General features: G+C 37.1%; 1 protein-coding gene across 1 annotated transcript; it reads left to right on the forward strand.

The window, feature by feature from the left end:
* Window positions 1–14,552: 14,552 nt before the first annotated feature.
* Window positions 14,553–16,041, forward strand: Yip1d1 (Yip1 domain-containing 1). Its single transcript, XM_073979183.1, has 5 exons — window positions 14,553–14,767; window positions 14,832–15,081; window positions 15,257–15,367; window positions 15,427–15,611; window positions 15,768–16,041. The coding sequence occupies exons 1-5, from the start codon at window positions 14,682–14,684 to the stop codon at window positions 15,928–15,930; spliced, it is 795 nt and encodes a 264-aa protein (XP_073835284.1). The 5' UTR covers window positions 14,553–14,681; the 3' UTR covers window positions 15,931–16,041.
* Window positions 16,042–16,709: the final 668 nt, after the last annotated feature.

The raw sequence follows: 16,709 nt of genomic DNA on the forward strand, positions 1-16,709 counted from the left end.
CGTATTGGAATCAACTGACATTTCCACAATGTTGTTCCATTAAAACATGTACGTGCACATGTGTGTATGTTTGTACACACGTCCATACAATATCTTCTATAGTCATCTTACAGAGTGACAATGCATTTATAACTTGTAACGTGATATTTACTAGATTTTGTCATGTTAGGTCGTGTCATTGGTTCATAATGGTTTCACACTCTCTCCCTTGGTTGACAGTAGCATCGTTAGCTTGTGGAAATTTTTCATAATTAATGGTAACACATGGACTGAAAAACTCCCAAAGTTACAACGTTTTACATTGAATTACTGTTAATTTTCAATTTATCGACGCAACGTTTTTTATTTCCAAAAAGTGTATAGTGGACAGGGTTCCTCGAACAAAACAATACGGTTTTAGGTCTAAGAATGTTCATTGAACTTACCAGCTGCAAGCGACCACTTGGTCTGCTTCAAAATTTCGTTGATCTAAAGTATTCCGCTTATAGTGCTGAATTAGCACGAGGATGGTCTTTCCTGACTCTCTTGGGTTTGGAATGGTTACTGCAAAATCAAACAACCAGATAATACTGGAACACAATGTGCGATTTTTCGCTAACCCTTCTCGGCATAGATTCAAGATAAAGAAATATGAACAATATTCGGACTTATTTAGTCCCCCTTGTTTAGTCCAATATAACAACAAAAGGCAGAACTGCTGATGCACTTTCATAACTTATGTTTAAATTTTGCAACCATATTTCTCAAGGATGCCAAGAGTTTGGGATTTCTGGAAAGCAGCTGAGAGAACCACGACAGTAAACCATAATCCCACGGCGGCGTGTTCTTCAATAGTGGATTGACCCAGAACCACACAATATCCGTGTTCTGGCCAGCGACTGCCACCTCAGTGTACACATGTTTGTATCCCGGAATCCCGGAATGCCTGCTCCGGATTCTTTTGGTCCATGCCGGGACGGAGGAAATCCCAGGACCAATTTATATGTGTTCAGTGTGTCACATCCGCATTCACCACACTCAAACTTCGGTTAGATGCAATAGATGCCGGGAATGGGTACATCACAGGGGTTGTTCTGGACTGGTAAACTCGAGGGACTACAGCAGGGACTATTTTGCTGCATGCTGCGTGAACAAAGCCCCAAGTGAGCCGCCCAACAGCAGTCACACACGCCGTACTTAACACCATCCGTAGCTGGTCCGAGCCATGAACATTCATCCTTTTTCCAATTTAATTGCAATGGACACTGTAGTAATATCGAGGGAATAGGGGAAGAATATCATGGTAGTGGAGGTGCAGTAAACCCACCTTAACAACAACTGCAGCTTACAGCGTTGTGATAGTTACAACATACTGAGGATCGCACCAGAAGTGAAGGTGGGTGAGTAGCATTCCTATTGCACTAGTCTGTCCAATACATATCTATCTCGCTTGAGTCTGGTTGGTTCTAATGACCCGTATATGGAATGTATAGGGGCAGCTGTCGAGTTTGGAACTGCCGAGGTAGAGTTGCTGAACGTATATATTCCGCCGATAAATAGCTGTACTCCAGATTATATGCCTAACACTAGCCCGCTTTTGGAAGGTCATACCCGTCTGGACTTGGGGGACTTTAAGGATCAGCATGAGTAGTGGCATTCGGTCCGCCGAAATGACCAAGAATTAGCGGAGAGTGTCACAGTTGGACAGACATAACCATCGTGTCAGCAGACACAACCATCGTGTCGTTTGGCAACACGTCCTTTCTCTTGTATCAGACAATGTCATCACCTCTGAACGCCGCACTTTCATCAATTAAGGGAAAGCTAATTGGCCGAGTTTCCGAGAGTTCACTAATCGCCGCTTCAGAGATCTGCCCAACCCTTCTGACGCTCGGGCAGTAAAAAGGACGTTCCGAGACATCATCACTGCTGCAGTCGAATACTCGAAGTGATACCAAATTTCACAGCAGATGCGATGGGATTAGCAAATGAGCGTGATGAGCTTCGTCGTGCCAACTCCAATGACCCATCAGCTGAGCATAAGCGGAAAAAGTCACTCTCGGACACTGAAAAGAAGGAAAATAGGAACTTAGTCACGTTTGACGATGTTACGCTGACTGATCCGAAGAGGTGCGCAAGTTATTTCAATCGACAGTTTGTCGAGCACCCCGAGAGTGACAGAGGCGAAAAGAAGGGTACTACGTCGCATTAGATCTCTTCCTGCCGAGGATGAACCACCAGAATTTACAATAGATGATGTTGCGAAAGCCATCAGGAACGCTAAATCATCCAAAGCGTTGGGCCCTGATGGTGATACTAAAAACAGCCGCTTCAGACATCTGGCCAACCCTTCTGACGCTCGGGTAGCAAAAAGGACGTTCCGAGACATCATCACTGCTGTAGTCGAATACTCGAAGTGAGACCAAATTTCACAGCAGATGCGATGGGATTAGCAAATGAGCGTGATGAGCTTCGTCGTGCCAACTCCAATGACCTATCAGCTGAGCATAAGCGGAAAAAGTCACTCTCGGACACTGAAATGAAGGAAAATAGGAACTTAGTCACGTTTGACGATGTTACGCTGACTGATCCGAAGAGGTGCGCAAGTTATTTCAATCGACAGTTTGTCGAGCACCCCGAGAGTGACAGAGACGAAGAGAAGGGTACTACGTCGCATTAGATCTCTTCCTGCCGAGGATGAACCACCACAATTTACAATGGATGATGTTGCGAAAGCCATCAGGAACGCTTAATCATCCAAAGCGTTGATGGTGATACTAAAACAGCTGGATGAGCCGGGAGTCGAGTATCTTTTTAAAGTTCTCGAAGTCATAAAACATGGACGTGATCCAGCTACTGAAGCCAGGCAAGGATACCAGCAAAGATGAATCGTCTATAGGGCAAGGGTCGATGACACCGGGCAGAACATATGCCCAGCATGCGGCACAGGCCAGTACAACACAGTGCACCTGCTCAACTGCACTGCCAAACCTACTCAATTAAATCCAGTAGATATGTGGTTACACCCATCGAAGCTGCCACATTCCTATAACTGGAGATGGAAACAGAGCCAGATTAAGCAGGAAAACGAACGTAGAAAAACTGTTACAACAATAACAACAGGAAGTGTGTAACAAGCATGTTCTCGTTGCGGCGCCCAATTATTATCGAGAAACTTGCAGTCTTCATCCTTGTGGGGAAATCTCCTGATTAATGGGATCAATAAGAGGGGGCACGTTTAATGTCATCGACACCAACAAAATTTGCACTACGGCTACGATTTTTAATCAGCCCGATCATGAATGTCAACTCCCCGTGAGTTTACTCACTTTCTCTTTTAAGTTGCAACGGCTGAGAGACACAACTCACGGGGAGTTTACATTCATTATCGGGCTGAATAATTCGCAACCAACGGGATAAACACTAAAAATGTACTAATGTTATTGCCAGTTATCGAACCCATGAAGTTCTTTGCTCAAGACGGTGATACATTTATTCAAACCCTGAGAAAAAACTTTCCCCAAGATTTTGAAGGAGTTGAGCTGGACAATGGTTGGACGCTTCATGTTTATACCACATTTATACGCTAAACATAATTGAATATAATATTGAACAAGATTTTTTATAAGCCCGTATTTGTATATGCATATGTTTGAGCTAAATTACATACATAAGTGTACGGTGAGGAGCAACAGACCCGAAGAATATGTTCTACTTTGGAATTCCCCGCTGAATAATGTACACTCACTTATATTTTATTATCATGTTTAATCATTTTATGATGCATGTTATTTTATATTCTTGTCAGAAGCCTAAACCATTATAAATCACTATTTTTTTCTTTGTAAACACACACTTACCTACATATATGTGTATGATCCGAATATGTACCGTGTTTCCCCAATATACAACGATATGAATTTCAAAGTCATTGTTGACATTCATTAATCGACCACATAAATGAGCTACGATAGAATAGAATTTACTAAAATAATTTCTCTATTCTTTATTATAGACTTCAAGGGTATACAGGTAGAAATTCAATACTTCGTTATTAATACCAATTCACAGGCAGGTAATGGTTTGTTTTAGTCATAAATTATCCGAGTTTCAAGAAATAGTTAATGGTTGAAAAGATATGGGAACGGTATTTTTTGTATTATCTTAAAATAATAAATGTGTAAGTGTGCGTGTATATGTGTTCTACACACGTAGTTTATGAAAATAGTAAAATCGTCGTGTATGGAAGAATTCAATCCTTTGCCTTTTGTTTATGTAAGGCGAAAAGTGCACACAAATTTTCCAGGAAATTTTTTAAAAACAAATTTTGTTGTCATTTTTTCTACACAGCATTGTTTATTTGTCTTGTGCATTTCACGTCTACTTGTTTGTCTTAATGACTTCCTATCACGTGTGACCTGTGCTAAAAAGTGTACAGTGGCTCAAAGGCAAGTTTATAATGTATGCAGGAGTTTTCAGCAAGACAAAATAAGAGGTCTTGTTTAAGAAAATTTAATGATTTACGAACTGAAGGAAAAAAGATCCCTCAAAAGAAAACAGGTAAATAGCAAACATCGTCCTCTACTTTTAGGGATCAAAAATAACTACTTATTTCTGAAGACATGCCCTTGTTAAAATAATGGGTTAGAAGGTCGATTTGTAATGACTAATTTTTGCTGGAAAAGGTTGTAAGAGCAGTCAAATAGGAGTTCAGCCTTTCACAAATAACAACTGGGAAGGTACCGGACGCCAAGAACGTACAATCACCCGCACACATCGATCAATGCCGTGGAATATAGAAGAGGCAGAGGTTAAACAGTTCCGGTGATATCACGCCACCTTGGGGAACTCCATGTTTCAATCTACGGAGCTTGGCTTTTTGTACCTGAATTCCACGTACGACTGGCGCCAACATATATTATTGATTATTCAACGTTTGAAACTTGGCCACAGTGTAGTCCGCTCAATATCCTCAAACAAAGGCTTTTGATAAGTCGGTTGAGTCTTCTACTAATATGCGTGGAGATGACGTGAAGCGCTGTTGTCATACTGTGTTGCTACGGAGCCCATACTGATTATCCGCAACTAGATAGCTATTTCTGACTCGGGGAGGAATAAAGCCTTAAGGGTCTTTGCTACGGGCGACAAAAGCGAAATCGGTCGGTACGATTCACCTTTGCTGGAATCCCTGCATGGCTTAAACAGCTCGACCACCCTGCCAATTTTTCCGACTTGGGGAACAATGTGGGTGGCTAGCGACAGGTTCAGAACTTTGTTGAGACATCCATTCCATCTACATAACATCATTCATTGTAAATTGTGGCGGCTCCTCCTCGACAGGAAGATATCTAATGCGACGTACTACATTTTTCTTCGGCTCTGTCACTCTCGGGGTGCTCGATAAACTGTCGATTGAAATAACTTGCGCACCTCTTCGGATCAGTCGGCCAAACATCGCCAAACGTGACTAAGTTCCTCCTTTTCAGTGTTCGAGAGTGACTTTAATCTAGCCAACTGTGTCGCGCTCCGCTAATTCTGGTAGGGGCATCCTCATTGACTAAGCAATACATACAGCTATATATATATATATATATATATACAATAATATATGCTAATCCTGCACTATACCCCTCCTCTGGACATTGCCGAGGACTGTTGGTGTCCAATCATAGCTAAAACGACGAAGATACCACAAATTCCATCCCAGAAAATGGTATTAAGTATATACCTGACCCAGTTGAAGTGAAGACAGCAACAAAACGGCTGAGAAATAATCAGGTAATAGGAGCCGATGGCTTACCAGCCGATCTATTCAAGACTGGAAGCCACCCGCTGATAAGGAGTATGCATCAGCTTGTTAGCACTATCTGACACAAAAAGAAGACTATGTGCTCAAACTATAGGGGCTGCTACCATTGCATATATGGTAGTGTGAAAGATAATGTGTGAACGACTAAAGACTATGGTCAATGAAATAATTAGGCCGTACATGCAAGAATCTACAAATTTTACGATACAATTTTTTCCTTTATGATATCCAAAAAATAGTAAAATTTTGTAGATTCTTGCAGTTCTGGAACAGACCAAATAAGTTTACCGCCATTTTCATATTACACTGCGAACATATTTGTTCTTGCCTTGTTTAAAAAATGAGAACAAATTACCTTTAGCGACCCTTCGTAGAAAAAAATACAAAATTTTCCCTTAAATTGCAAGTTTTCATAAGTAGCCGGCCTTGCGGAACATTGGAGGTCTATGTATATCTACAGTAGCATACATTTCCGCAACAAAAGAAATACATCGTTGGAATCGGCATGAAAGACACTATATGTGGTAATTTTTTTTTCATAATTTTCTGCGGTGGTCGGTAAAGGAAATTTAAGCGAAAAAATGTTGACAGATGATCTTCTTTCAAAAGTTGCTTCTGTAGAACTTGCAAGAATCTACTAATTTTTACTAACGCTCTGTTCGAGAACATGCAAGAAACCATGGTAGAACAATATAAGGTAAGAGCCATACCCAGCTGACTGAACTTGGCTGTAATTTTAGTGTCAAATTCCATACGACATTTTATATCTTTTGGCCTGTTCCAGTACTGCAAGAATCTAAATCATAAAAGAAAAATTTTATCGTAGTAAATAATAGTAGCTTCTTGCAGGTTCTGGAACAGAGCAATTATTTTTATTTTCGATGTATAATAGGGATGTATTTTTTGAGGAAAAAAACTATTTCCCGTAAAGACTTCTTCATATCAATGATATGTAACCTCTTCCAAGTCCGAACAACGTGCCGCACACTATAACACCTCTTATAGAAGCGATACAATATTTTTAATATGTGTGATATTTTGTTAAATTTAAAAAAATAAAGCCCTAATAAACATGTGCTTCTTTGATTTCAAAAACAAAAGTTTGAAACAGCTTCTCCATTTTGCAATGCATTTTTAGATGGATACTTTCAAATTGACAGAGATATACCCTCAGCCTGTATAAATTGAAACAATTTTTTCCCCAAAAACGTATGTATGTATTTACGGAAGTTTAAAAATTTTGGGCGTTTGAACCAACGAAAATGTTGATTAGGATTAAAGATCAAAGGTTTTGAGGAGGAAATATTAAAAGGAATGGATCTACATTGACCATTATGGAAGTAGATCTCCAGCCACTACATATGGCGCCATAGTGGGTTTTAACACCCTTTGGACTGTTTGCTCAAGAAGTATGGACTTGCCCCTGGAAAAACTTTTACCATCGCAATTGAGGCAGCGAATGCAAGTTGCTTCAACTAAAACGAAGTGATTCGGTAGCAGGTCTTAAAGTGAACTTATCCGAAATTTTGTGTAGGAGGTACCGGATGAGTGGACAAATATAGTCCATTTTTGAACCTGGGGGCATATTCTGTAACTTTTTAACAACTTTACTCATTGTTTATTTTACAACAATTTCATTTGATTGTTTTGTAGTTGTTACAAAAACAAAATAAATTTTAACAACTTGTTAATCGATAAAAGTTACAGAATTCCTATACTGATCTATATCTAGTAGATATATTAGGATGTGTAAAGTATGGATCAATTCGGCGACTCCCTTCAAGAGTTACCGTACGAACAAATTTTCGGAACATTTTTGAACTTTTGTGGAGGAGGTACCTGAAGGAGTGGACCGATATGACTTACATATCTTCGAACTTAAACTATGTTTGCACAAAATATTACTAAGGCCAAATTTTGGACCGAATCGGCAGATCCGTTCGAGAGTTATCTTGTTTTTTCAACTTTCAGTCTATTTTCTCGGGAAGTATGGACTTGCCCATAAGGAAACTTGTACCGTCGTATGGGGGGCAGTGAATACAAGTTGCTAAAACAAAAATCAAAGCGATTCGAGAGATGGCCCTAAACTGAACTTTTCCAAAATTTTGTGTGGGAGGTACCCGAAGGAGTAGACCGATTGAGTCCATATTGAAACCTTATCTAAGCCTGGTACACACTTTGCGATGGGCAAAGCATGGACCAAATCGGTTACTCCCTTCAAGAGTTATCGTGCGCCCAAATTTTCCGAACATTTTCGAACTTTTGTGAGGGAGGTACCGGAAGGAGTGGACCGATATAGCCCATCTTCGAACTTAAACTAAAATATTATGAAAGCCAAAATTTGAACCGAATCGGTTCATCCGTTCGTGCGCACCAGCCAGCCAGACAGACGGACGGACATTGCTCAATCGACTCCAAATTGTCTGAAACACATTTAGTCCAAACATACTTGGGGTCTAAAACCATTATTTCGATGAGACACATTTTGCCCGTATGAAAGTGTATATACCCTCGTTAGCATAAATGTTGAGGGTATAAAAATGTAATGTTTTTCAAAATATTCAATCAAATGTGAAAAATTTTTGTTTTATAAATTTATTTATTAATTTATTTCAATTTTCATATGCCCAGTCTTTCGACCTTAAGGCTGTATACTACAGTATAATGTTCAATTTAATATTATATAAAATAGCTTAAATATAACAAGGGAGGGATATTAGAACTACTCAAAAAATAATAATTACTATTGGTATGTTCCTTTACTTTTGAAAATGGTAAAACCGGCAAAAGTAGCAAAAGTTGTAAACTGCTCACATATGAATTGTATGGTGTCTGAAGTAAAGGAACGCTTTTCGAGTAAAAAGTGGTAAAACTTGAAGATTCTTGCACGTAAAGGAACAGAGCTTATGTATAAAAAGGGGCAGTAATTATAAAATAAAAAATGTAATTAAAAAACATTTTGATTAATTGAATTTTGATACTCCAAGAATGGAAAGAATTTTAAACTACTCCAAAAGAAATACAGCATTTATAATAAGAGCAATATATGTAAATATGTATAAATAATATTAAATTTTTTTATTTTATTTATTTATTTATTTTTTTTTTTTTTTTGATTAATGAGAATTTCAAAAACAAAATGCCTATTCCAGAACTTGCAAGAAGCTACTACTTTTTACTACGATAACAAATTATCCTTTAAGCATAGTACACACGGTCCAACAAATCTGACAGTCATCGATGTCTATTTCGTTAATATCAAAGTCTAGCTGAATAATTACTTTCCTAATCACTAAAAAACTGGAAAAACTTGGCAACCTTCACAACTTTTTCGCTGTTGTCTTGTGAAAATTTTTGCTATAGTACATTCGGAAGTAAAATTTATCCTGTATAAAATTGGAGATTTGCTGAAACCTAGTTTATTTCTCGGATAATTCGAAAAAACTTTTTGGCGTGGTGTTGCATCATCTTTTGCATTCTTTTTTTGACATTTGGTAAAGAATACCGTTGATGTGAATATTTTGTTGGTGCCGCCTGAAAATTGCTGCTGTTGTTGTTGTTGAAAATGCCGGCTTCTAAAGCTAATAAAGTGAATGATAAATGTGGATTGTGCTCAAATCCTATAACCAAACAAGGGAGCATAGAATGTAGAATATGCTGCAAGTGGATCCATGTGTCTTGTGCGAAACTTACAGAAAAAGATCTGTCATACTTTAAATCATCTAGTGCAGCCTCTTTTATCTGTTCAGCTTGTGAATGTAATCTCGGGAACATACGTGATAACAATGCTGTTGCCCGTGATATTCGAGATGTTAAAAAGCAACTAGAATCATTTGTTGGAGTCCATCAATCTGAACTCAATACTATTACAAGTGCAATTCAGGGTATGAAAGCAGATTTGAGTTCTTGTTTGGCGGAGATCAAAGCTGACATCATTAAATGCAACGACCGTGTTCATGATGTTGAAGAGATGACGAAATCCAAGATATCAAAATTGGAAGTTGAAAACAATATCCTGCATAGACGTATTAATCGTGGTGATTTTGTTATTGGTGGTTTACCGGATGGTCTTCAGGATCTTATTCTGCCTGTTATTTCGCTGGCTACATTCTACAACGTCAGCTTAAATAGAAGTGATGTAAACCATGTTTGTTATATCCATGGAAGGAAGCAAATTCTGGTCAAACTAAATAATGTAGCACTGCGAGATGAATTAATGAAACAATATTTCAAAACCCGTTCCTTGCGTGTGTGTGATATCATTACTGATGGTCCTGGCAGTGACGTTATAAGCCGCGTGTATCTTAATGACCATTACACTCCAGCTGCTGCTAATCTGAGTGTGATATGCAGTAAACTTCGCAAGTTAACTATTATATCAAAGTTTAAAATTTTGAATAGAGACAATGTACTGGTTGAGATAACGGATCCTAGTGGTGTAAAGTCTAAGCGAGATACGAACTACTGTAATTCATTGTTGCAGCAATCCGAAATTTCACCTGCTCAGTAGCATTTGCCATCACGTTAATTTTTTTTATGAATTTAATTACTTTTATGATCTCAATAATCTCATGATCAGCTGTAAAGCAGTAAACAGTATTATAGATTGATTATATGTTTTTGTATACATTTTTATTGAATTTCTTACTAATAATACATTTTCATTGGTTCCCCATCACATATTTTTTTAAACATTTTGATGTCTTTTAATGACAACTTAGGTCCTATAGTTAGCAGCAGCATATATCTGAAATCGGCTTTAATGCCTTTCCAGAACCAATTAAAAATAGGGGACTGGAACTGCAGGAGTGTTAAACCATCCATGAAAATGGATGAGATAAGGTCTATTATAAATGACAATGTTTTAGATCTTTTTGCTGTATCTGAAACCTGGCTTACGGATGATATTCCTGACTCTGCTGTATCTATTCCAGGCTACAGACTAATTCGTAATGATCGCTCTACCTCTAAGAGAGGAGGCGGTGTGGCCATTTATGTTTCGAATGGACTTCGATTTGAGCGTAGTTTTGCTGTCTCTGTTGCAAGTTGTGAGTCTCTTTTTGTGAAATTAGATCTGAATAATACTAAGATTATATTCGGTGTTGTCTACCTGCCTTTCGGCAGTATAGGTGATTTTGAGTCTTATCACCGGAATTATTTTTCACTTGAACCAAACATAATTACTGTGGGCGACTTCAATTACAATTTGTTTACCGTAGCAAGATCTGACACGTTTCGTTCTCTTTGCTCTCGATTCAATCTATCTGTTGTGCATAATTCCAAACCAACGCATTTTAACTTGAGAAGAAGGAGTACATCATTAATTGACTTTATACTCTGTAGTGATTTGTCATTTGTTAAATTTTCCGATCAAGTCCAAAGTCCTACAATTTCGGATCATTCTTTGATATTTGCTTCTCTTTCTTTTAACTATGAATCGCAAGAAGAATTCGTTGAGTATCGAAATTATGCTGAGATAGATTGGATGGGCATATTTTCCCTCTTAAATGAGTATGACTTTGGCAATGTGTTTAACTCCACTACTATTGATTCGAAGTGTTTTCACATTTCTAGTTTGTTAGGCAGACTATATGCACATGTTCCCATTGTTAGGAAAACAGTTAAACCTTGTGCTGAAAATTGGATGAAAGCGCAGGAGATTCGTTTTGCTAGGTCCATAAGGGATTTGTCATTCTCAGCATTTTTGAATAACAGGTCTGACCAGAATTGGAAAACATACTGTCGTTATCGCAACAAGGCTAAGAGCGTAATGAGAAGGGTGCGTAGGAAACATTTTTCCAAAATATTTAATGGTGTTGACCCATCTGACATGTGGAGAATTCTAAGGAGCTCTGGGTGTATTGGTGTTGATTCTAGTGATTTTGAAATTGACCCGAATGAGTTAAATGAATCGTTTGCAGGTGATTATGGTTCTTCTGATGAGATGAGTAGTCTTGAAAACTTTTTGGTATCTGAAAATCAGTTCTCCTTTTCTTGTGTTAATGAGGTTGAAGTTTTTGTGGCATTGCAAAAAGTGAAGTCAAAATCTTTGGGAGTAGACTGTATTCCGATTACCTTCATCAAAATAATTTTTCCTTATTTCTCAAATGTTATAACAGATTTGGTTAATGGTATTCTAATGACATCATCTTTTCCTCAGGCTTGGAAGATAGGTCGGGTTGTTCCCATTCCAAAAACCAAGAACGTAAGTGGACCTTATGACTTTCGGCCGATTTCGATTCTTCCGGCTATCTCTAAAATTATTGAGCACGTTATGAGAAATCAAATAGTTCAACACTGTTCTAGTTTGATTTGTCATTCACAATATGCTTTTAGACCTGGGCACAGCACAACACATTTGCTACTGAGTCTAACTGACAAAATTCGGGAAAATGCCATTGTTGGAAAACTAAGCATGCTGATTTCTCTGGACTTATCCAAAGCGTTTAATTCAGTTAACTATAATCGATTGATTGCTAAGTTGAACCAACAGTTTGGGTTTTGCTATACTGCTTGTAAACTTATATATTCTTACTTGTCTGGAAGGACTCAATATGTGACTTATAATGGACTTCAATCGGATTTTGTATCCATTTTCTCGGGTGTTCCCCAAGGATCAGTTTTGGGGCCCCTATTGTTTATATTATATGTAAATGAATTGCCAATTCACACAAGTTCTAATGATTGTGATACCTTTATGTTCGCAGATTACATGTTTCTGCTCTTTAGTGGTTGTCCGGATTTACCTGATGTATGTCAAACCAACATTAATGACTGCCTGAGGAATGTTGTTAGTTGGACCAGCTGCAACTCATTGTCTATTAATTCTGCTAAGAGCAAAGCCATTTTGTTTCCTGCATCAAATCGCGTTATTCCACAGTTTGATATTTTTATACAGCATGGCAGGGTGCAGGTTCTAGACCGACACAAATGTCTAGGTATAATAATCGACAGTGAACTTTCTTTCAAACATCACATTGATGCGTTATCAGGTAAAGTTGTATCTTCGTTGCGTAGGATTTATGGTTGCAACATGCACTTACCTTTCCATATAAAATATAAGACTGGCCATGCCTTACTTGTGTCACACATTAACTATGGATTTGAAGTTTTTACTGGTACTGTGGGTATCCACCTGAATAGGATAAAGCGGCTAGTAAATGCAATAACCCGGTTCGTCTACAACATTCCAAGAAGAAAGTTACGTCATAAGATTTCTTGGATGTACGTTCAACAGATATGTGCATTTTAGGAATTTCATTTCATTCCATAAAATAATAAAGACTGCTAAACGAGTCTCTTTATATAGTGGTTTTAGCTTTGGTCGCTCGTTCAGAAACCCGCAAATTCCTATCCCAAGAATTTGGAAAAACGTATTTAGAAGATCATTTTTAGTACGTATAGCTCGAAGCTGGAATCGTTTACCGTCAGAGTTATGGGTTTTCTCTCATTCTAACAATCTTTTTAAGTTAAAACTTCTCCAGTTCTTTTGTGGCCAAACTAGCCGGGCTAGGCACTTTGATTTTTATGACTACTGCTGACTAGGACTTATTATTTGATTAATAAATTCTTTCTCAAATTTTATGGTTGGGGAACCATATTTACTCATATTTACTTATATTCTTTGATGTTTAATTTTATTATCTTACTCTTTTATTTTATTATCTTACTCAGTTGAATTATACTTTGTAATGTTTTTGGCCTTGATGGCTTGTATTACAAAATGAATTAAATAAATAAATAAATTATACCTTAAATGTTGTATTTCAATTATTTTTAGCTAACAAAAAGTTTTTATTTGCCAGAAAATTGCCGCAAAAGTACGTTGACTGTCAGTTTTGTTGGACCGTGTGTACTATGCTTTATGTTATCGAACAAAATAGTAAAAATTAGTAGATTCTTGCAGTTCTGGAACAGACCAAAATATTCTATGAAAAGATCATTAAATGCAAAGTAAGAATTTTAACTACTCCAATAAAAGCTACATTTACAGCTGAATATGAAATGAACCACTCAGTGATGTGCTTAAATGTTCCAATAATTTATACACATCTCCTTGTTTTGTTAACATGTACCGGTGACAGTAACGTTACAAACAAATGCTCTGTTCCAGAACCTGCAAGAAGCTACTACTTTTTACTACGATAACATATTTTCCTTTATGTTATCGGAAAAAATAGTAAAAATTAGTATATTCTTGTAGTACTGGAACAAGTCCAAAAACAACTTCCTTTGTGGTTGTTGTTGAGTTGTATTTGTTGTAGTATTTACTTTACCTTCTTTGTTCTACTATGCAAGAAACTACTATTTTTACTACGATAACAATTTTTTCTATTATATTATCGGAAAAAATAGTAAAAATTAGTAGATTCTTGCAGTTCTGGAACAGACCAATGCTTTCCGACCAATCATGAATGTAATCTCCCCGTGAGTTTTGTCTTTCTGCCGTAGCAACTTAAAGGAGAGAGTGAGAAAATTTGCGGGGAGTTGATATATCATATATAGCTCTGTTCCTTTTCGTGCAAGTATCTTCAAGTTTTACCACTTTTTACTCGAAAAGCGTTCCTTTACTTCGGACACCATACAATTCCTATGGGAGTAGTTTGCAACTTTTACTACTTTTGCCGGTTTTACCATTTCCAGAAGTAAAGGAACAGACCATATGAATATATTCATGATCGGGCTGTTTGTTTTCAATGACAAAGTGTGAACACCCTTCATACGATTCGATAACATTTCGATGACAATCCAATAACATGAAAATGATTATCTGTCATCCAGTTGCCTGAATTGTCAGTTTGCTTTCGTGGATTTTTTATTAAAAACAGAAAATTAACCAGGAATTATTCCTTCTGTTGTTAGTTTAAGTAAATAATTTAGCATTAATCTCAAAATGGCAAATTTCGGTGGACCAAATGACTTCTATACCAGTGGAGACAATTCATATAACTTTGATATGCCAGAGTTTGATCAAGAATTGTAAGTAGTTGTGGGTGTTGTTCGTGTTGCTCCCTACAGAATGAAATATTGTCTTTTATTACAGAAACTTTCAGAATTTCGAGAATACACCAACAAATGTACCTCCAAACTTTGATTTGAACTATCCTCCCAATACCAATAATACTGGCATGAGTTCATTTTACGATCCCAATGCATATGCACCAAATCCATACGATCAAAATGATAAAGGTGGCTATAAGGCTGGAGGAGGTGGCAATACGGGAAATGAGTTTGAAGATGAACCACCACTATTGGAAGAATTGGGTATAAATCCTAATCATATTTTTCAGAAGGTAAACATTGTTGAATTTCACAAAACATTGTTGTAGTTTATAAAAGTGACGTGTATGTTTGGGCTCAAAGAACAGTAATGTCCCAAAATATAAACGTTTAAAGTACTAAGCGGGCTTAATCCTTAACATGTGTTTTATGTTCCCTGATAAATAATAATTTACTATTTATTCACAGACCTTGGCTGTTTTGAATCCTATGCGTGGAGCCGATCAACAAATACTCCAAGACACTGATATGGCTGGTCCATTGGTTTTCTGTTTGGCCTTGGGTGGATTTTTACTTTTGGTAAAAGAGCAAATATCATTAAAAAAATAAATAACTTTCATACCAAATATCAATTTCAGAGCGGCAAAGTAACATTTTCCTACATCTATGGTATTGGAGTTATGGGTAGCATTGCATTCTATTGTTTGCTCAGTCTTATGGCTTCACAAGCAAATGTTACATTTGGCGCTGTTGTCTCAGTTTTGGGTTATTGTTTATTACCCATGGTTGTGTTATCAGGGGTTAATGTTTTGATAACAATACAGTAAGTAAATATGTTGTACACAACTATAGAGAGTATTTCATTAAAGCTTAGCTTAAGTAACGTAATATGCGACATATGATTATGTTTTTATTTTTTTTTTTTTTTTTGAAGAGTTCTTCTTACATATGTTATTAATTATATATTCTTTCTTTTCAGAGGAACAATTGGCCTAATTGTAGCCGGAGTTTGCATACTTTGGTGTTCGTTGTCAGCTTCCAAGCTGTTTGTAACAGCCTATTCCATGGATCATCAACAAGTCTTAATTGCGTATCCATGTGCCCTATTGTATGGAGTCTTTGCATTAATTACCATTTTTTAAAAACCTTGAAACGAATTAGTTATTGTGTTATTGTACTTTTTGTTTCGTAAATTTAGTTTATTAATGTATCATTTATAATGGAAAATTAAAAAAAATCGAGGTAGTCTGTAATTTTTTTTGTTAAAGTAATGTCCTTATTTTCTTGATTAGACGTAGAGGTAATTTATACGTTAAAAATTTTATACTACTACTGAATGTGTCCAGATGTCGAGTGTGGACCACATGAGGAGATAAGGATAATGTCGGCTCCAGCAGGAACATAGTCCTTACTTCTGACCCGTATCTAGGAATGATTCACCCATAGATTCTGCACGTATTACATATTTAAGGTTCTCAATAGCAGCAGGTCTAAAGATCCCTAACTTGGTCTTCTCTTCTATAGAAGACCCTAAAGGTGGTCTTCTATTCTATAGAAGATCCCTAAGGTGGTCTTCTATTTTAAAGAAGTCCCCTAAGGTCGTCTTCAGTTCTATAGAATTCCCCTAAGGTGGTATTAAGTTCTATAGAAGAGCCCTAGGGTGCTCTTCTAGGCTAACTTCCTTATCGTCAGTTGTTTTGTGTTGTTTAAACTTCGCAAAATATTTGAGTTGCACACTCATACATTGTTCCTCGAAAATTCATCTTAATCCGTCAGAAATAAAAATTATACATGTTTGCTTTTTACCTGCGTTAAAAAAGGCGTATTTTAGACGCCTTGAAACTCGTAGCTTCGCAGTTGTTGAGTACAACGGCGTTAAGAAACATAATACTTCGCATATTTGCTGTCATTTGTAAAGCAA

The sequence above is a fragment of the Musca autumnalis genome, unplaced genomic scaffold (assembly GCF_047663935.1).
Source record: "Musca autumnalis isolate F117 unplaced genomic scaffold, ASM4766393v1 scaffold_3, whole genome shotgun sequence".
Lineage (NCBI taxonomy): Eukaryota > Metazoa > Arthropoda > Insecta > Diptera > Muscidae > Musca > Musca autumnalis.